The 20107-nt window shown below is 52.2% G+C and overlaps 1 protein-coding gene across 2 annotated transcripts; it reads left to right on the forward strand.

Moving 5' to 3' along the window:
- The first annotated feature begins 50 nt into the window (after nt 1–50).
- On the forward strand, nt 51–19035 carry ACVR1B (activin A receptor type 1B). Of its 2 annotated transcripts, none has more exons than XM_042028930.1 (9): nt 51–132; nt 9175–9414; nt 10346–10594; nt 11717–11947; nt 12558–12725; nt 13253–13409; nt 13895–14019; nt 14663–14793; nt 15381–19035. In XM_042028930.1, exons 2-9 carry the CDS (start codon nt 9240–9242, stop codon nt 15504–15506), a joined length of 1362 nt encoding a protein of 453 aa, XP_041884864.1. In that variant the 5' UTR covers nt 51–132; nt 9175–9239; the 3' UTR covers nt 15507–19035. The 2 variants fall into 2 exon arrangements, with proteins under 2 accessions (XP_041884864.1, XP_041884865.1); XM_042028931.1 differs by lacking the exon at nt 51–132 and adding an exon at nt 7722–8797.
- Nucleotides 19036–20107: the final 1072 nt, after the last annotated feature.

Genomic DNA, 20107 nt, shown 5'->3' on the forward strand with positions numbered 1-20107 from the left:
TCCCCGCCATGGCCGCCCGGGCCCCCCGCTCCCCGCCGGCTCCTCCCGCCGCCCGCCGGCCCCCGCCGCCCCCCGCCGCCGTCCTGCTCGCCCTGCTCCTGCTCCTGGCCGGGCCGCTCGGCGGGGCCCGCGGTGAGTGAGCGGCGGCGCCGGACCCGGCCCGCACCGGGCACAACATGGCGGCGCCCCCGCCCCCGCCGTGAGGGGAACGGGGAGGACCGGGGAAGGGTCGTGAGGGGGAGCAGGGGGCGATGCGGAGGGAACCGCGAGTGAGGCGATGCGGGGGGCTGAGGGCAGCGGGGGGGAGGGGCCGGGGCCTGCCTGGGCCTGGGGCTGCCGGGCGGCTGTGGGGCAGGGGGGCGGCTGTGGGGCGGGCGAGTGGGGGCTGAGGCCGAGGGGCGATTTCAGAGGGGCTTGGGGAGGGGGGCGGAAAGGGGGTGGGAGAGGGCTGAGGGAGCTGGAGGTGTGAGGAGGCCCTGAGGAGTTTGGGGGCGGGGAGACGCAGGGGTGGGTGTTTTAGGGTTGCGAGAAGGGCTGCGGCGGGGGGATCATGGCATGGGGGAGGCGAGAGGGTTGGAGGGGCCTGGAGGTGCCCCCAAGGCTGTGAGGAGGCCCCTGAGGGGTTTGGGGCGGGGACATAGGGGTGGGTGTTTCAGGCTGAAGAGAAGGGCTTAGGGGCGGGATCCATGGGGTTAGGGGTCCTGGAAGCAGGGGGGACTCTGAAGGCAACAAGGACGTGTGCTGGAGGTTTGGAGGGCTTGAGCTTGGCCGGGGGGGCTCTCAGGGGGTTCACGGGTGTGTGGTGTGAAGGGGTCCCTGGAGCTGGTTTGGGACAGTCGCTTTTCCCTGCAGAGGAGATGGGGGGCTGTCGGGGAGGGGCAGCAGCAATTGGGGCTGGGGGTTGGCTCCCAGTGCCGGGGGGTCCTGCAGTGCCAGGGGATGCTCTGAAGGGGCCTATGCTCACCTTGGGAAGAGATCTGGGAGCCTTCAGCATGGTTTCAGGGGATAACGATGGGAATTGGGATTTATGGGCTTTTCACAGAGGAGGAGCTTGGGGGTCTCAGAGATGTTCTGGGCTTGTCACAGAGGAGTGTGTCAGCTCAAGGTGGGAAGTGCTACCGTGTTGTTGTGTAAGTTCTGGAGTTTGTGGCCTCTTCCCATTGTCCTGTGGTCCATCCCAGGGGGAACTTGGCAGCTCCCCGTGCCCCAGAGATGGCAGTGTGTCTGTAACATCCAGCCCTCTGGAATCGGCAGTTCGGGCTTTTAAGGGGACCTTTCCATACCCTGAGCTTCTGGACTAGAACAACTGTAAATATTTGTCTGGAGGGAGGCGAGGGAGGAAAACCTCTTTGTGTCGGTTGTTTGTTCCGTGTCGATCCATTTCCTTTCCCTGACCCGGTTTGGCCTCTTCCAGAGGGAAGAGTGACGGGTCTCAGCTCTGGGTTTGGGAAGAGTGGGGGCCCTCTGCTCCAGGCTTGGGGCAAGTGGCGGATCTCGGCTCCAATTTTAGGAAAAGCAAGGCTCCTGATTTGGGGTGAACTCGGCCCTTTCCCCAGAGGAAGGGCCTGACCGAGCATCTCTCAGGGGGACAGGACAGGCAGGTGGCCATTGCCTCCAGTGTCCGAGGCTTCCCAGTGCAGTCCAGCTCTGTGGCTATCGGGGTGATCGCTGTTGTGTAACTTAGGTGCCTGTTCTGACAGGCTCCACAGTGGAATATTTCTCTCCTCCCCAACCTCTTGCCGTTTGTGTTCTGCATTCCCGACCGACCGTCGGAGGGTAATAAGTGTGTGTGTGCAGATCTGGGCTTGTTAGAGCACAGAAATGGCTTCAAACCTCACCTGGGCTGCAGGTGAGGGTTTACCTGTGAGTTCTGGGAATTTGGGAATAGAAATGTGCTTTTGGGAGGAGAGTAGCTGTGTTTCGGTGTAACCTCAGGTAAAACCCAGCCTTACAAGGGTGTTTCAGCTGCTCTGTGATAACTGGCAGAGCAGGATCAGATGAGACTCGTGGCACGGCTGTTCTCAGGCTTTCACTTAGGTAAAGGCTGGCGTTTATTAAAAAAAAAAATCATAATTAATAAACAGGAAAGGACCAATTGACTGTACAAATCCCCTGGAAACTTGGCGACTCCCGGCGCCTTTGATTTTGGGCTCTATGAGTGACTATTGTTTCCGCTCAGTGTGTGCTGAACGCTTTCATTCAGTACAAGGTGTGAGCTCAGCCTGGATTTGAGGGAGTTGCACTCATGGAATGAGGTGCAGGATGGCAGGGAACAGGGAATCACCCTGGGAATTGTTCGCTGCTCGAGCAGCCATGATGCACGTTTGGTATGCCGGGGCTGCCCTCACTATTGTGCTTCATACTGGAGATTTAACAGCTGCTTATTCCGGGAAAGGCTGGAAAAACATCAGAATTTCTGCAGTGCTGGGGAGCGGGGAACCTCTGCGTGTCAGTAAACAGTGCAGGCAACACGCCTCCAGCCCCTTCCTTTAAAAAAAAAGGAAAATAATCAAGAAAGGCACCTTTGCAACGATGGCTACGGGGTGTTGTAGGTTGGCTTTGCTTGAAATAAATCAAAAACCCACCCTGGGGAACAATTTTGGAGCAGCAGATTTTATTATTAAAACACCTGCTTCAAATATTTACCCAGTTAAATCAGGCAAATGCTGCTTGGTCCATAAGTTATATCCTACAACTTTCCAAGAAAGCCTTTCTCTAACTGGAAATTAAAAACAGTGTCCAACAAGCATTCTTGAACTCGTTCAGCTCCTTGGCCAGACAGCTTGGGTTGTTTTTTTCCTTTCCCCTGGATACGCTGCCAGGAGAGTAGATGCTCCGGAAATGGCTGTTGCGAAAGGAGTGAAGTCAAACGTCAGTTCTCTTTAGCAGCAAGCAAAGTTCACTGGGTGGTGACCAGGGGAACGTGTCCTGCCCTGAGCAGACCAGGCAGGAATTGCTTCTCTGTGAGGGTTTTACAGCCATGAAATGCTGGGTGGGAGCTCCTTTGTCCTCCTTATTTAAGCCCCTGGCTCTCAGCTGCCCTGTGCTTCTCTTGTGCACCCTTATTTATTTATTTTCAGCAGAAAAAGAGCCTTCCCTGCACTTTAAATCCCCTTGATAAAGTCTCGCTGCCTTTTGTGGCCGTCTTGGAAGTACCTGTGGATTGCTGGATGTTAAACAATGTATTTCCACTCTGGAAAAGCCAATTGCCTGAGAGTAGCCAGGATGGGTCTGAAGTCTTGGAACCTTGATAAATAAACCTGGGCATCAGGTGTGCAGGATGTTCTTCCACAGCACCGGTGTGTGAGGTCTGTTGACTCCTAAGCTGGTTTCCTGACAAGTTAAAACACAAAATAGGTGTCAGACCAGAGCCCAGAGAGGGAATGGGGAGCCATGTGTCTGTGTTCTGGGTGGGAGAGCAACAGCAGAAGCATCAAGGCTTCTTCTAATTAACCTCTTAATGATGAGACTCCCATCAATTCCTTATTTACAATTCATTTAGAAGCTCTTTTGTGTTCCTTGAGTAGATGCAGGGAAAGTTCTGCACTTTAAAGGCACATTCTTCCTGCCTCTGTTTTTTTTTTTTTTTTTTTCCATTTCGTGTGTTTTCTAGTCAGCCGTGCTGCCTTCACGTCAGGTCCAGCCTGTGCCAGGGGACTGCAGCCAGCTCAAAGAAGTTGAGACTCCTACTTCCAACTTGAAATATCCCAGGATAATGTTTAGTTTCTGGATGACTTGCTTTAAAGTGCTTTGTTTTTTCATAGTGCTTTGCAGCTAATTTTAACTCCATTTCGTTTAGCAGCAGTGGGTCAGTAGATATCATAAGCACCAGCAAGAACCAAAAGAAAGATGTTTTAATCCAAAATAGGAGGAGAAATTGAAGGGGAAACAAGATGTAGGGAAGGTACTCGAGGTGGTGGTGCTGTATCTGTGGAAGGGCAGATCCGTGCTCATTTCTCCAGCTCCTTAGTAAGGAAATGGGCAGTGAGAGCATCCAGAACTGGCCTAACATTTGATTTTGGAGGCCGTGGGTGCAGACGAGCTGGCTATGGCGGCTTGGAGGAGACACTGGAGGAGTCACTTTGGACTTGAATGTCTCCTAGCAAGGGATGTCAGGATCCCAGTTGCAGACACCAAGCAGCAGAACAGTCAAGGTGAATGTGAGTGTGAAGGGCCAGCAAGATGATCGGAGGGATGGAGCACCTCTCCTAGAAGGAAAGGCTGAGAAAATTGGGATTGTCCAACCTGGAGAACAGAAGCTTTGGGGTGACCTAATTGTGGCCTTCCAGTACCTGAAGGGAGTCTGCAAGAAAGATGGAGAGAGACTTACATACAGGGAGTGCCAGGACACAGGGAATGGCTTCCCACTGACAGAGAGCAGGGTTAGATGGGATAGTGGGAAGGAATTGTTCCCTGTGAGGGTGGTGAGGCCCTGGCACAGGGTGCCCAGAGAAGCTGTGGCTGCCCCTGGATTGCTGGAAGTGTCCAAGGCCAGGCTGGATGGTGCTTGGAGCACGCTGGAATAGTGGAAAGTGTCCCTGCCCATGGCAGGAGGTGGAGCAAGATGGGCTTTAAGGTCCCTCCCAACCCAAGCCATTCCAGGATTCCATGATAATATAATGGAAAGTAAATCTTTTTTCTTTAAAGCCTTCATCAGATGGCTCAGTGTGCCCTCATTGTTGCCTTTGGGAATGGGAGCTGGTTGTTTTCTTGGAGCTCTGTTCCTTTATCCAGCTGAACAAGGAGCACGCAGGGACTCCTGGACACACCTCTGCTCCCTCACCACGAGGGAATGGATATTATTCCTAACCCCCTGTGATACGGATTGTTCTTTATTTTGGCACAGCACAGAGCCAGACACTGACAGGTATTTCTTTCTTCCAGCATGTTTACACACGTCCCTCTTCATTAAAGCATCTGAAGAAGCAGCAGAGCTACAAAGCCAATTGTTTCCCATTTCTGTTGCTGCCGTTATGCTGCTGCAGCATGAAACTGGTGCTCCCAGAGTGGGGCTCGTTAAGTTTGGTGCTGCACAAAGACACAATCAATTGCAGCTCCTGTTCCAGAGCCTTGGAAAAGCTCAAAGTCAGGGCAAACATTCTTCCAGCCTCAATTCAAACTGTTGAAAAAGAACAGCAGCTACAATCCCTGCAAAAAATCTGTTTATCTGGTAAATACGTGGGTGGTTATTGGCAATTTTACCAATGATCATCTTCAGGTTAATTATCCTCATACATATTGATCAGGTAGAGTTCAGCCCTGAGAAAATGGCATCTTTCTCAGGCACAGCTTTGAGAGATGCTGGAAAATGTATTCCAAAAGGTGGTTAACACCATTGCAGGAGATTTTGCTGTGAAACTTTCCCCTGTCTAGCTGCAGAGACATCTTGACACATGCAACTCCGTGTGAGAATAAATATGTGCAAAATGAGCTCGGAGAGTTGCTGGGAAAGGAGGAGAAATGTTCTTTGCCTGTCAGAGCTCAGTATTTGAGTCTCCCTGGAGCATAGAGCTTGAATCTACAGCCCCCCACCTGTTTGTTTGGATTCATTTTGGGAATACAGGTTGCTTTTAATGGGGGGGATTTGGTGGGAGAGAGCCAGCCCTTGTTTTCCTCTCTTCAGTGGTTGATGCAGGGGGTTATGGATACCTCTGTGCCCCGGGATTCTTTCAGAGCTGGGGCCGTAACCCGGGAACCTCGTGGGGAGCAGAAGCAGCTCTTGGGCTTGAAGGAGTCAAACCCTGGGCTGGGATACATTGAGGATCGAGGAGAGCTTGTCTTTTGGCAGTGCTGACTGACCTCTCTGGTTTTGGGGAAGAGGCCCTGCACTCGGCTGGCTGCGCCCGGCCGAATCACAGCAAGGTTTGCTCCAACCTGCTCCATCTCTCCAGTGAGAACAAAGCTTCATGCACAGGATCTGCAGCTGAACGTTGGGCTTGTTCAAACAGTGTCTGAAGGGCTGGGCTGGGCTCCGAGCGGGATGTCGGTGTGGGGAGCAGATCGGGCGGGCTCTGCTCCAGCTCCGCTTGCACCTTCCACACAGACTCATCCCCGGGCGCTCTGCGAGGGGGGAACGCGCCGCCCCAGCTCTGGGAACTGCTCTTTGTTTCCCTTCACCCCATCTATTTCCTTCAGCCCAGGCGGTTTCTTTTATTAAGTAGATTATATGTTTGGCTCAATAGGAGCTTTTCTTCCCGAAGAAAAAAGAATGCTGTTGGCATGAAAAATCCCTTTATCCACTCCTGCTTTGCCCTGGCTGCTCTCGAGAGCACCCAAGAGATACCTGCGGGGGGCTCTGCTTCCCTGTCCACCTTCTGTCCCCCACCCAAGGGCAAACAACAGTTGCTTTTTCCTGGCTTCTAGTAGGTTTCTGATAGGAGAAGAGTTTTCCCTTCTGGTTAACCAAACTGGAGTTACTGGACCCGCGTGAGTTGCACTGTAATTCTCCTCTTTGCCAGGAGCTTCCCAGTGAACCCTGGTGCAGACAGGCCTTTCCTCCCTGGCACACACAGAAAATTGGAGAGTTCCTGCCTGCAGCCTGGAGGTTCTGGCCAGCAGTACCTGGAAAGCCCCTCAAGGGTCTCTGATGAGACGTGTAGAGAAGGACAGTCGTGTGCTGAAGGCTCCATTCTCTTTGTTCCAGCTGCTCTCCGACCGTGGGGATTTTTGAGGTGCAAACATAAGAATTGAAGTTAAAAAAGAGCAGTTGTCTCAGAGGGGGAACGGGGTGAAGTGAAGCCGTGGGGCATCCCCCTCCTTAGCAGGAAATTTTGGCTTTCTGCACAGAACAGATAAGGATCTCGCTCTGTCTCGGGGCTGGGGCTCTGGTATCATACCTTGCAGGTAAAGTGATTTTTTTTTTTGGTTTTTAATCCTACAAATGAGACTGAGCAGACACAACCAGCTTCTCTGCTTTCCCTCTCAAAGGCATGCTTAGTTTCAGGCCAGATACTTCACTCAGAAGTTTACAAAACCAGTTTTATTAGTGCATTGAAGTGCTTTGTTTGCTTTGGAGCTTCTGGAAGCAAAACTGCCACAGCCTAAATCTTGGGATTGAGACCTCAAAAATGAGTGCAACAGGAACAAAGTTCAGTTTTGTTGTATCTAAATCAAACTGAAAAGAACCTACACAGTGAAATGTGTGTGGGTTAAATGTTTTTAATTTGTACCTCGAGCTTTTGATAAGTAATAAGGGAGATGCTTTAAAAGACCTTTTCCTTTTAAGTAGACATGAAGGCAGGAATGTGCCCTGGCTGCTCTTTGCCATCTCAGATTTTCATAAAATCTCCTTTATCACCAACCTTTGTTCCCCCAAGTGTATATATTCTTCAGAATTGTCTTTTCTGCACTCTGCTGACCATGGGAAAACACTGATCTTGGAGCTGTTTGAGGTGAATGTTAGTGGAGGGTTTTTTTCCTTTCATTACAATATTTCCTCTTAAAATCTTCAGAATCTGTGGATGTTCTGCACCCTTCTCAACACAGATCAGTCTGAGGGTCTTCCCTGTCCGTTTTCTGTCCCGTGTCCCTTTTTACTGGCCTGTGCTGAGCACCTGGTAATAAGCTACATTTGCTCATGATGCTTTTTAAAGGTGTCTCACTCAACAGCTCTTCAGGTTTTAATCACAGTTACAGAATCCTGGAATATCCTAAGTTGGAAGGGACCCACCAGGATCATCCAATCCAACTCCTGGTCCTGCACAGGACACCCCAACAATCCCACCCTGTGCCTGAGAGTGTTGTCCAAATGCTCCTGGAGCTCTGGCAGCCTCGGGGCTGTGACCATGGAGCCTGTTCGGTGCCCAACCACCCTCTGGGGGAAGAACCTCTTCCTGATACCCATCCTAAACCTCTCCTGACACAGCTCCAGACGTTCCCTTGGCTCTTGTCACTGGCTTTTCACTGCAGTTTTGAATCTGTTGATTCCAAACTAACCAGCACCCACATTCAGCCCATCTGAAACAGCTCGCAACAACAGCTGGAAAAGGAGGAGCAGCTTCCAGAGAGACTTAAGTGAATAGTAATGCAATTACCCTGATTGATTTACCCAGGTCTCTGGGATAAGGGCTAATGGGTGTCTTCCTCCTAAACCAACCGTGAGTAAATCAGGACCAGCTTGTTTTTCATTAAGCTTAAGGTAACATGGCCCCACACACGAGTGTTGAGGTGACTTTGTGTGTGACTTTACACTGGGAGGATTTAGATCAGCCTGGGCAGAGTTAACTGTGGCACTTGTATCTTTTAAAACCCTTCTTCACACCCTCCCTACCTGAAAGCCCATTTCTGCAGCGGGTAGGGACATGTTTTGGATTCCCTCTGGGAAGGCTGGGAGAGCTGAGGAAAGCTGGTGAAAACCCGGCATGCTGCTAAACAAGCCCCACCCTTCTTCTTGACATTGTTGGATTCCTCTTTGTTCCCAAGGATGGCAAGGCCTGGGGATTTGCTTACAGTTTTTCAGGCAGCTTGAGGAAAGTACAGTGACAGCTGGGAGGTGGAAAAATGTGGGAATCTGCCTCAGAGTTTCTCCTTCTCTTTATCCAAATAATCTTTGTGGAGAGCAGGCGAAAAGCCAGGAATTTATTTGACCCAAGGTAGTGTCTCAGATCAGGAAAGCAGTTACTAAATAAGTGGCTGATCTAGCTGGGTGTAGCACGCTTGGCTCGTGCAGTCGGTTGGGATTGGGTTTGGTTTGGCATCTGCCAGCTGCTCCTTGTCTCTGTGAGCCGGGGTGGTCGTCCCTTGCCAGCCCAGATTGGGCAGCTCCTGGAGCCTGGACAGTCAGCCCAGGTGGAATCAGGTCAGTCAGTTTGAGTAATTGCTGGTTTTGGTTTGAGTCTGACCCGAGGTTGGGCTGGGAGTGGATCTCAGTCGGATCTCGCCCGGTTTGCAGGGATGATTTGGGTCACCGCTGGTGGTGATTGCAACAGGGGCGGGCAAAGGGCTGCCTGGGCAGGCACCTCCTGGAAAGGCTCCTCTGCCTCCACACTCTGTTTCATGCCGAAATTGGATTCTTGCAGGTCTGGAATACTGGGTATGACTTGTGCTGTTCGCAGAGCCGGTTCTTCCAGAGCTTGAGAACAGCCCTTCTGGAATGGAGAATATAAAGAAGGTTTCCTCTTGTTCGAGCTTTTGCTCTCCGTGGGTTTTAAGGAGTTGATCTTGTTTTGATTTCAGCTTTGACATGTCTGTGCTCTGACTGCAAACAAGCCAACTCCACGTGTGAGACGGACGGCGCCTGCATGGTCTCGGTCTTCAACCTAGATGGTGTCAAACACCATGTTCGGACCTGCATTCCTGAGGCAAAATTGATTCCTGCTGGGAAACCCTTCTACTGTCTGAGTTCAGAGGATCTGCGTAATACTCACTGCTGCTACTCCGATTTTTGCAACAAAATTGATTTAATGGTTCCCAGCGGTGAGTAGAGAGTCAGATAAATCATGTGTTTGAAGTGGGAGGAGAGGAGCTGTCTGTTTGGGATTGGGAATTTGGAGTTCTCGGCCCTGTTTTCACTTCTTCCCTTCAGTTGCTGCATGAACTTGAGCACTGGGTTTATTTCCTTCATCTGTAAAGTGGAGAAAACAAACTACTTCAAACTAAAATGGGAATGCATGCGTTCCCTTTGTCACCGAGCTGGACCTGCCTTTATGAGCTGGAGTTGCTTCCCTTCCAGAAGTCCAAATCTTTTCAGTGCTGAGCACAAGTGTGGGAACATTGCAGCAGCTTCAGAGCAAAGTGTGTGGGGAGGAAGGTGCCCGGGTTCAGAATACACGCAGGGGAAGCAGCTCTGCCTCTCAGTGAGGGTGTGGGAAACTTCTGCTTCTCATTCCTGGGACGGAGAGGGCATGTGGTGCTTCCTCATGCCTCCTACTTTCTGTTTTGGGCTGGTTTTTAGTGGGTGCTGTGAAGACTGTGGAGTAATTTTCCTTGGGAGCAGTGAGGAGGTCTCATCTGTGCTCAAAAGAACAAATAATTGTCTTAGGTACAAGTTCAGTGGTTGTTGCAGGGCAAAAGGGAAAGAGGGAGTAGGGAGGCCTGGCTGACTGGTTGAGTTCAAATGGAAGGTGAACTGCAGGCTGTTCTGGAAAATCAGCCCAGAACACATTCCTGTCTAAAAGAATGAATGCCCATAATCCCTGATCTCACAATTGCAGCTCCATCTTCATTTTGGGGTTTCAGCTTCATTTTGCCTGCCTGATGATCAGCCCCACCTTAACATCGTTGTTTGATGTGTCCCCAGGCTAAAGTTGTCCAGGCTCTGAGAGAACAGTAAAACACAAGAAGAAAGTCCTCAAAGGAATGATAATTTTCTCAAAGTGTCTGGTTTTCTCCTCCCTTTCCTCCCAAGGACACCTGAAAGACAATGAGCCCCCATCAAGCTGGGGTCCCGTGGAGCTGGTGGCGGTGATTGCCGGGCCCGTCTTCCTCGTGTTTGTTGTAATGATCATTGTAGTCTTTGTGTTCCATCACCACCAACGAGTCTACCACAACCGCCAGCGGCTGGACATGGAAGACCCTTCTTGTGAAATGTGCCTTTCCAAGGATAAGACCTTGCAAGATCTGGTCTATGATCTCTCCACCTCCGGCTCTGGCTCAGGTATTGCAAGATGACAGGACGTGACCTATGAGAAGTTGTAGCTGGAGTTGTCTCTTTGGGCTCGTGGTTGCCACAGCTTTGCCACAGCGGTGAGGCTGCTGCCTCGGAGCCTGTTCAGGGAGTCTGTCATGAGTCTGTTCAGGGGGTCTGTCATGAGTAACTCGAAGGGATGTTTAAATTCTGTTGTGGTAAGAGCAATAGTTAAACTCCTCCTTAACTGCAAGAGGATACCTCAAACAGCTGCATCTATTCCCAGTTTAGCCTTGGAACAGGATTTGGGTTGGAAACAGGCATTAGCTGCTAACCTGTGCATTGTTGGCTTTCAGAGGGGAATGCAGGATGTCACCTGCATCAAAGCTGCAGGAAAATGGGGAAGATCCCAGCATATCAACATTTTATGGTGCAAACAGTGCATTTGCACAGCCCATTTCATCCCAGAGAACCCTTGGGTCTCCCCAGGTGGATGATGTGCAGTGTTTGCTTCTGTAGCACTTAAAAGGAGTCCCCAGAATAGATGGAAAGTCATCATTTAGTGGTGGCTCTGAACTAGGAAGGTAGTCGGGTTAAAGAATATAAGGCATTTTGCAGCAGATGGAAACTGCAGGAAAATCCACAGAGGAGACAGAGAATGTCACAACCTGGTATTTGACCAGGGAATAAACCTTCAGCAGCACATCTGCTGCTATATGTAAAATATTTGGGATGTCTTCTATGCATGCTGTGAGCAGGTGAGCTCCGTGCTTTCTGTAAGCAATGGCAGCGATGCTGGGACTCCTTTCTTAAGAGGAATTTGGGGGGGTTTTCTGCTTTTTAGCAGAAACTGACTTCATCGAGTTCCATTCTGTGCATATTGAGGCTGCAGTTCCTTTGATCTGTCGTGGAGCAGAAGTTCCCCAACTGCTCCATGCCGGATCTCTGCTTCAAAGCAAAATGCAGATGCTGCCCAAGCAGTGGCACATCCCACGCAAGAGCTGCCACCATTCCCTGGTTTGGGTCTTGCTCAGGCTCCCAGTCATTATCAGATGTAGAGCCTGCTGGGTTTGAGGACATTCTTCAGCCTCTGGGGTTTCAGGAGGTTTTCTGCTACCACAGAGATTCATTCCTCCGATTCTTTGTCCCCAGGCTTGCCTCTGTTTGTCCAGCGGACCGTGGCTCGGACAATTGTCCTTCAGGAGATCATCGGCAAAGGCCGCTTTGGGGAGGTGTGGCGGGGCAGGTGGCGTGGAGGTGACGTGGCTGTGAAGATCTTCTCTTCACGTGAGGAGCGTTCCTGGTTCAGGGAAGCAGAGATATACCAAACTGTGATGCTGCGGCACGAGAACATCCTGGGATTTATTGCTGCGGATAACAAAGGTAAGAAGTGCCTGAGAGCAGAGGTTTCACCACTGTGCAGCCAGTTCCAGTGCCTGACCACCCTTTCCAAGAAGTTTTCTCTGATACCCAATCTAAACCTTCCCTGGTGCGACTTTAGGCCTTTTCCTCTGTTCTTGTCGCTTGTTACCCCACCTGGCCCCATCCTCCTGTCAAGGAGTTGAACAGACTGAGAAGGTCCCCCCTGAGCCTCCTTTTCTCCAGGCTGAGCCCCCACCTACCTCAGCCGCTCTTCAGAAGTTCTCCAGACCCTTCCCCAGCTCCACTGCCCATCTTTGGTCACACTCCAGCACCTCCACGTCTTTCTTGTCATGGGGGACTAAAGCTGACTAAAGTCGACTTCTCAGGGCCTGTACACTGCCCAAAACTGACTCCAGGATTCGAGGTGTTGCCTCACCAGTGCCTGGCACGGGGGGTCAGTCACTGCCCTGGTTCTGCTGGCCACGCTACGGCTGATATGAGCCATTTCTTACTTGCCCCTGTGGAGCTGCAGCCTTACGCAGCAGCTCTGCTCTGTCCCAAAAGCGTGTGGGATGCTCAGTGGCCATCCCTGCACTGGATCTGCCTGAGCTCCATCTCTTTCCTGTTGCAGATAATGGGACATGGACTCAGCTGTGGCTCGTCTCTGACTACCATGAGCACGGGTCTCTCTTTGACTACCTGAATCGGTACACGGTGACTATCGAGGGCATGATCAAGCTTGCCCTGTCTGCTGCCAGTGGGCTGGCCCACCTGCACATGGAGATCGTGGGCACTCAGGGTAAAACCGAAGTTGGAAAAGGCATTGGGAATTCTTGAGGGGAGGATATAAAGCAGGACTGCTGAAGGGAGCTGATGTGCTGTACAGCAAACCCTGCCTGAGTCAGCCCGGCTTCATCTGGTGGTTATTGACCAGAAATAGAGCGATTGCTTTGGCTGGCTGCGAAGTGGGTTAACCTGGCGCTCGCTCCCAGGAGTTATATCACCATTTCACATCCCATCCTAAAATTGGCGCTGCCTGGGTGGGATGTGAGCACAGGCAGCAGCAGAATCACAAACTCCTGACGTCGGCGCCTGTGCTGGGATGTGGAGTTTACATCCCTCTTGAGGCCTCTGGGTGCCACTGCATCAGCAGCGCCTCCAAAACACGATTGGAGCCTTTCCCTGCTCCGTTCCTTACAAATCTAAACAGGAAAATGTGTTGCAACAGCAGGTTTAACGCCCTGAAATCCGGTGCTGCCTCTGCGCCCGTTCGACAAATGGAATTCCCCAGCTTGACCCTTGCTGCTTTTTATTTTGCTCTGCTAGGAAAACCTGGGATCGCTCACAGAGACCTGAAGTCCAAGAACATCTTGGTGAAGAAGAATGGCACATGTGCCATCGCTGACCTGGGCCTGGCCGTCCGGCACGACTCCGTCACGGACACGATTGACATCGCACCAAATCAAAGGGTCGGCACCAAACGGTAGGAAAGTGCATTTGAAGGTGTTTGAGTGTGACTGGAAATGCCTGAGCTGCTGGTTGAGCGTTGGGGGAATTCTCTGAATTCAGCATTTCCCAGCGTCTTGCAGAATCAGTTTTGTGCCCGAGTTGATGCCAAAGGGATGTTCCAGGTGTCACCATGCTGGGAGGTGTGGGCCAGCCGTGTAAACCTGGCACCAGGAGCTCATGTGATATGTGACAAGCAGCTTGGCCTCGCTAAAGCCTTTGGGACCTTCTGTTGGGAGCTTGATGTAGTTTTGGGACATTTTTACCTCTTCTCCCAGCTTGCTGGAGTTCTTGAGTTATTTTCTTTGCTCTCTTAGATCACGGGGCCCAGTTCTGTTTTGATGGTGTCTGTGCCAAGCAGAGCTTTTTCTGCTGGGAAGTGCTGTGTGGGGAAAGTGATCATTTACTATCTTCCAGAGAATTCCTTCTCGGAATGAACATGCTTTTCCTTTCTCTCTGCAGATACATGGCCCCAGAAGTCTTGGATGAAACCATCAACATGAAGCATTTTGACTCATTTAAATGTGCCGATATCTACGCCTTGGGCTTGGTCTACTGGGAGATTGCTCGAAGGTGCAACGCAGGAGGTAACGTCCTTTGTGTGCCTGGGCCATTGGCTACACTTGCTCCAGGGTCTCCCAGCCCTGGGATTCCTATTGATCACAACCTTGGGGTTCCTGTTGATCGGGAGTTTGGGAGGTTTGAGCGAGAACAGGGCTGTGGGAGGACGTGTCCCTGTGTGTTGTCACTGAGGGAGGTAACAGAAGTGACCCATGACTGCTGCTAAGCCTGGCCAATGTTAGGTCAAGGGTGTTGGTGCTCCCAGTGGTGGCTGATGTTCCTTTGGATGGATTTTAAGGAAGTGGTGGTGCCGATTGGTGGGGGACTCCCCCAGATCAGTATAAATGTCTTGGCATGTGCAGCTGCAGCATCATCCCACGTGTGACAGTCCCACTGCTGTGGAGATTCAGTGACCCTGGCGCCTTGCTGGGAGGTGTTGATCCCAGCCTGCTGACTCTGTTCCAGTTTAGGCAGCTGCATTTTATTTCCCTGAATTTTTCTTGTTAACTCCAATTCCAGATTCTTCATTTCTGTTCTAAATAACTGCAAAGTGTTGACGCATCTCAGCAGTGAGTCATGGAGCCCAAACCTTATCCGTCTGCCTTTAGCAAGCACAGTGGCCACGGTCCCTGTTCCCAGGAATTTCATTTTCCCTGCTCTGCCTTTCAGGTATCCATGAGGAGTATCAGCTTCCCTACTACGACCTTGTACCCTCTGATCCTTCAATTGAGGAGATGCGGAAGGTCGTGTGTGACCAGAAATTACGGCCAAACATCCCAAACTGGTGGCAGAGCTACGAGGTAAGGTCTGCTTTCATCTCCATGCCCCCTCCCTCTCCTGTGAGGAAAGGCTGAGAGAATTGGGATTGTCCAGCCTGGAGAACAGAAGCTTTGGGGTGACCTAATTGTGGCCTTGCAGTACCTGAAGGGAGTCTGCAAGAAAGATGGAGAGAGACTTATTTACAAGGAGTGCCAGGACACAGGGAATGGCTTCCCACTGACAGAGAGCAGGGTTAGATGGGATAGTGGGAAGGAATTGTTCCCTGTGAGAATGGTGAGGCCCTGGCACAGGGTGCCCAGAGAAGCTGTGGCTGCCCCTGGATTGCTGGAAGTGTCCAAGGCCAGGCTGGATGGTGCTTGGAGCACGCTGGAATAGTGGAAAGTGTCCCTGCCCATGGCAGTGGGATGGGATGAGAGGGGCTTTAGGGTGCCTTCCAACTGAAACCATTCTGTGATTCCCCCAGGAGGTAACGTGAGCGCTGTAAGGGGCGTTCTGATTTTGGGGGGTGTGGAGGCTGTGTGAGTGCCCAGGCAGAGCAGCAGCCTGGCAGACCAGTGGGGCCAGGGGAAGAGCAGAGCACTGACCTTCGTTGTTGTTTTTTGCCCAGGCACTACGGGTGATGGGCAAGATGATGCGAGAGTGCTGGTACGCCAACGGAGCAGCTCGGCTCACTGCCCTCCGCATCAAGAAAACCCTCTCCCAGCTCAGTGTCCAGGAAGATGTGAAAATTTAGGCTCTGAGCCTCAGCAGGAGGAAACTGCACAGGAGCTGCTGTGCTACAGTAGACATGTGATGGAGGCCTACCTCGTGTTTCAGCCCAACCTACTGCTACAACCAGACAGCGGGACCTGCAGGCTGCTAGGCAGGGGGACGGAGCCTACAGAATCGCTCTCTTCCCTGCTTGGGTATGAAACAATCTGAAACCTTTTGTGATCATCTCCTGAGAGCGTGGAGACTTGAGAGGGACTTTACCTGAGGGATCTCAGCCATGATCGTAACTCTTTGTTCCTTTAAAGGAAATCCCTGTAAAGTTCAGCGTGCGTTGAGCACCCACTGGCGGGGTCGGAGCCAAGCCCGGGTGCTCGGTGCCGGGAGTGGGAAGGGAAAGGGAAGGTTTTCTTGCCGTACTCTTGAGGATTTTTCCAGGGACTGGCACGTTAATGCAGAAAAAGCAAAACAAATGGTGCTCTCTTCCGAGAGGCTGAGCCGGAACAGTTGATCAGCTTCACAAAACCGTTTCCCCTCCTTTTCTTAAGCTTGAAAAAGTCCAACTCAGCGCCCTGGCGGCCGTCGGGGCGCACCGGTGTCTGCATGCGCGGGGTGCGCGTGTCCCTGTGCCTGGTCATCTCCTCCATAGCCGTGCGGTGTCTGCCTGTGGGTGGCTCATCTCTGTCCGTGCTTCCTGTGCATGTGCAAATCTCGAGTGTCCCGTTCGTGAGCTGTTGCGCTGGTGCTCTCCGTGCTGAGTCGTGAGCGTTGTGGAGCTTGGACGGGCTGCTGCCGAGCGGATCCCTGGCTCCCCGATGGGCGCCGCGGCCGTGCCGACTCCGCCGCCGGCTGCCAGAATGTCCCATCAGGTTGCCTCACTGCCACCCCTTCCCTTTTTTTAAGACAAAACAAATAAGGAACTGAGAATCGCTCCTGGAATCCAGGTTTTTTTGTCTTGAGCCCCTGGGGTTTGTAATTCTTGGTAGCCGGGAGCTGAGATGTGTCGGAGATGGAGCAGGCGCTGTGGCCGGCACGTGGGGAAATGCAGGACTCGGTTCCCCTGGGAGCACAGTTCCCAAGTCCACCACCCAGGCAGATTTCTGGGGGCCTGATGATGCAGCACTACAGGCTGGGGACAGAGTGGTTGGACAGTGGCCAGGCAGAGAGGGAACTGGGGGTACTGGTCGACAGCAGGCTGGACATGAGCCAGCAGTGAGCCCAGGTGGCCAAGAAGGCCAACGGCTCCTGGCCTGGATCAGGAATAGTGTGGCCAGCAGGACCAGGGAAGTCCTTCTTCCCCTGTACTCGGCACTGGTGAGGCCACACCTCGAGTGCTGTGCCCAGTTCTGGGCCCCTCAGTTCAGGAAGGACGTGGAGACGCTCGAACGTGTCCAGAGGAGGGTGACAGGGCTGGTGAGGGGCTTGGAACACAAGCCCTGTGAGGAGCGACTGAGGGAGCTGGGGCTGTTTAGTCTGGGGAAAAGGAGGCTCAGGGGAGGCCTCATCACTCTCTGCAACTCCCTGAAAGGTGGCTGTAGCCAGAGGAGGGTCGGGCTCTGCTCCCAGGCAACCACTGACAGAACGAGAGGACACAGCCTTGAGCTGCGCATGGGGAAGTTCAGGTTGGACGTCAGGAAAAAATTCCTCACTGGAAGAGTGATTGGGCACTGGAATCGTCTGCCCAGGGAGGGGTGGAGTCACCGTCCCTGGACGTGTTTGAGAAAAGCCTGGATGTGGCACTCGGTGCCGTGGTTTAGTTGATGAGGAGGTGTTAGGTTAGGGCATAGGTTGGACTTGATGCTCTCAAAGGTCTTTTCCAACCTAGTTCATTCTGTGACTCTGTGATGTGGGTGCTGGGGGTGCTCTGCACCTCGCAGAGGCGCTGGGCAGGATCTGACTGCAGGTGTGGGTTGGGAAATCAACATCCATCATTTTAATATAAGTGTATAAATATCTCCTAATGTGGAAGTGGCTGTGTCTCAGTGTGGGGTGGGGGGATCTGCATGGGTTTTCTTTTGATTCAGTGCTGAATCCAGGTGAGGGAGAGGTGGGGTGACTACAGCAAACATGGAAGTCAGGGCTGTGGCTGCCGTGATGACTTTGGCAGTCAGGAAGAGCCGTGGTGTGGAAGTCAGGTCAGTGTCTGCAGCAGAGAACTCTGAAGCCATAACTTTTAACTGGAGTGGTTTTGATTATTATTTTTTTTAATTATTATTATTATTATTATTGTTTTCTGGGAGGGTCTGGATTTTAGCTTTTTTGAATATTGTTAATTCTTTCTAAGAGCAGAAAAACAATCTCTAATTATTACCTCTTGACCTGTTGGTTTGTAAAGAAATCACTGCAAAAAAAAAGAAAAAAAACCAAATGCACAGCTCGATTTACACTGGAACTGTTTCTACTCTGACCTTGCTCCTGCTCTCTATGGTGAGGTTTCATCTCTGCTCCGGCCGCCAGGGTTAAGTCTTTATTTCAATCCCTCTGTTCTTGCTGTCTGTGTCCCTGTCCATGTGTCCCTCTCCCCCCAATTCCCCGTGTGTCCATGATCTTGTATAAAGTGAGGAGTGTGGTTTTTGAATCATGTTAGGGGCCGTTTTGCATCCCCCAAGGAGTTTTTGGCGGCGCGGATCTGCCGTGGGAGCGCCGGCTCGCAGAGTGGGATAGGGGTCCCCTGTCCCCCCCCGGTTTGTCCTGAGTCACATCTCAGCCACAGATTGCCACCGGTCTCCAGGCACGCGTGTCCCTTAAACCTGCCTTGAGAGGCCGAGGGGGTGGCAGGCACTTGCAAGCCCTGAGGACTCCCAGGCCACTGGAACAGGTGCCAGGGATGCCCTGGGAGCGGGGGGAAGGACGGGCAGGCCAGGCAGGGACATCACCCAGCTGTAGGTACTGCAGGCTCTCCGTTGGGTCTCCATCCCAGTGGCTGCAGGCCGGCACCCAAGGATGCCGTCGGCTCCGAACTTGCACTGACTCACCCCCTCCAACTGTAGCCACACATGCACCTGCCTCAGCGCTAAACCAAACAGCGGCCGGCGAGCGGGTGAGAAGGGATGAGGGAAGGGCAACATCCCCACGAGCAGGATTTTAGGAAAAGCTTTGTTTCGGGAGAGATGGGGAAAACCAAGCAGGATCCGCGGCAGGAACGCTGACCATGTAGCATTTACACAGCACTTTCATGCAAACTGGTGCCCGGGGGTGCCAGTGCTTGCCGAGCTGACGGAGCACATGGGAATTGCTGCCTGGCTCCAAAAATTGCAGCAGCTCTGGGAAAAAGCAGCATTCCAGGCAGTTCCGAGGGGAGCCTGGTGCAGGACAAGGAGGGGGTCCATCAGCGGTACGTGGCTGCAGGACAGAACTCTTGGTACTTCTCTGCCCCTTTGGTTTGTTTGGTTTTGTACATTTTCTTAGCAAAGGACTGTAAGAAAATAGCCACTTAGCCACTTTACCTCTTCAGTATGCAAATGTACATACGGTGTAAGATAGGAAATCTTTTGTTTAATATAAAACCAGGCTGTCGATTTCTGCTGTACATTATTAAAAGTTTGTTTTATTCATGTGAGTTGTTGCAGTCTCAGTTCACTGTGAGGGGTGGGAAGTGCAGGGCACAGCTCAGTCCCCCACAGAGGGATCTGGGGTGGGGGGGAGCTGGTCCCCCACAGCTAAAATAATCTCTTTAGGACTCTTGGTCAAAACATTTTAATGTTGAATATTCCCATTTTTAGTGGAGATGCAGCTTCCAACAGCCACCAAGCGCCAGCATAGTGCAGGTGAGACAAAGAGGTGGCAGGTGGGATTCAGAAGCAGCGATGAGCAGCTCTGGGGACAGGCACAGAGCAGGAGGGGTTACGGAGAATACCCTGGAGATCCCCTCAGAGCGTCCCTGGGGATGTGGTGGGTACAGTGGGCATCTCCCTGGAGCATCCCCGAGCCTCCACACGGACCCGTGGCTCCAAGGAAGGATAAATCCCGCAGCAAACTGCCCTGTGCTCCTATAAAATCCTGTTTGCTCCGAGGGCAAATGGTGCTGCGGGAACTGCCCCTGCTAATTCCTCGGTTAGAGCCTCCTGCAAACGAGCCTGTTGTGAGCGGATCAAGGGGAAAATCTGCCGAGGCCTGGGGTCCCCCCGGGCTCAGACAAGGTGGGGAGGGGGAGGCACCATCTGGGCTTGTCCTTCCTCATTCCCTGCTTTGTCTGGAGCTCCTGCTGCAGTCCCCAGGAAAATCCAGCCCCATCCTGGAAACGTGGGCAGCAGTGAGATGAGAGTATGAGGGATTTTAAAGCAAAATCTGTCTGCTCCTCTAGGAAATGGGATGAGAAAACAGTCTAGGATGGCTTCAGCCGAGGAGCCAAGTCATTACCAGATTTTGGGAACAAGATGGGGTGTTCCTCTTCATTCCCAGTGGTTTGGTGCCTCAGCATCGGAGCTGGGCTCAATCCCATCCTTTCCCCAGCACTTCCAAGCCGGAGCAGTTCTGCTCCTGGAGCAAACTTGCCTCCCTGGTAACCCCAGGCCAGGCTGTGGGCGGGAGGTTTGGGTGGAACGCCAGCGGGATTGTTACAATCTTCATTTTTTTTGGCAAATTTTAAACAAACATTTGGGCAAAGCTCTCAACTCCAGCTGGAAA

The sequence above is a fragment of the Corvus kubaryi genome, unplaced genomic scaffold, assembly GCF_017639235.1.
Source record: "Corvus kubaryi isolate FWS band 111438036 unplaced genomic scaffold, C.kubaryi_AGA036_p1.0 37309, whole genome shotgun sequence".
Lineage (NCBI taxonomy): Eukaryota > Metazoa > Chordata > Aves > Passeriformes > Corvidae > Corvus > Corvus kubaryi.

Bases quoted from the DNA above. Each gene is read 5' to 3' on its own strand.
- ACVR1B (XM_042028930.1), top strand. From the start codon at position 9,240: ATGGTCTCGGTCTTCAACCTAGATGGTGTCAAACACCATGTTCGGACC. The intron at 9,415-10,345 runs GTGAGTAGAGAG...TTTCCTCCCAAG, and splicing joins TGATTTAATGGTTCCCAGCG to GACACCTGAAAGACAATGAG. The intron at 14,794-15,380 runs GTAAGGTCTGCT...TTTTTTGCCCAG, and splicing joins ACTGGTGGCAGAGCTACGAG to GCACTACGGGTGATGGGCAA.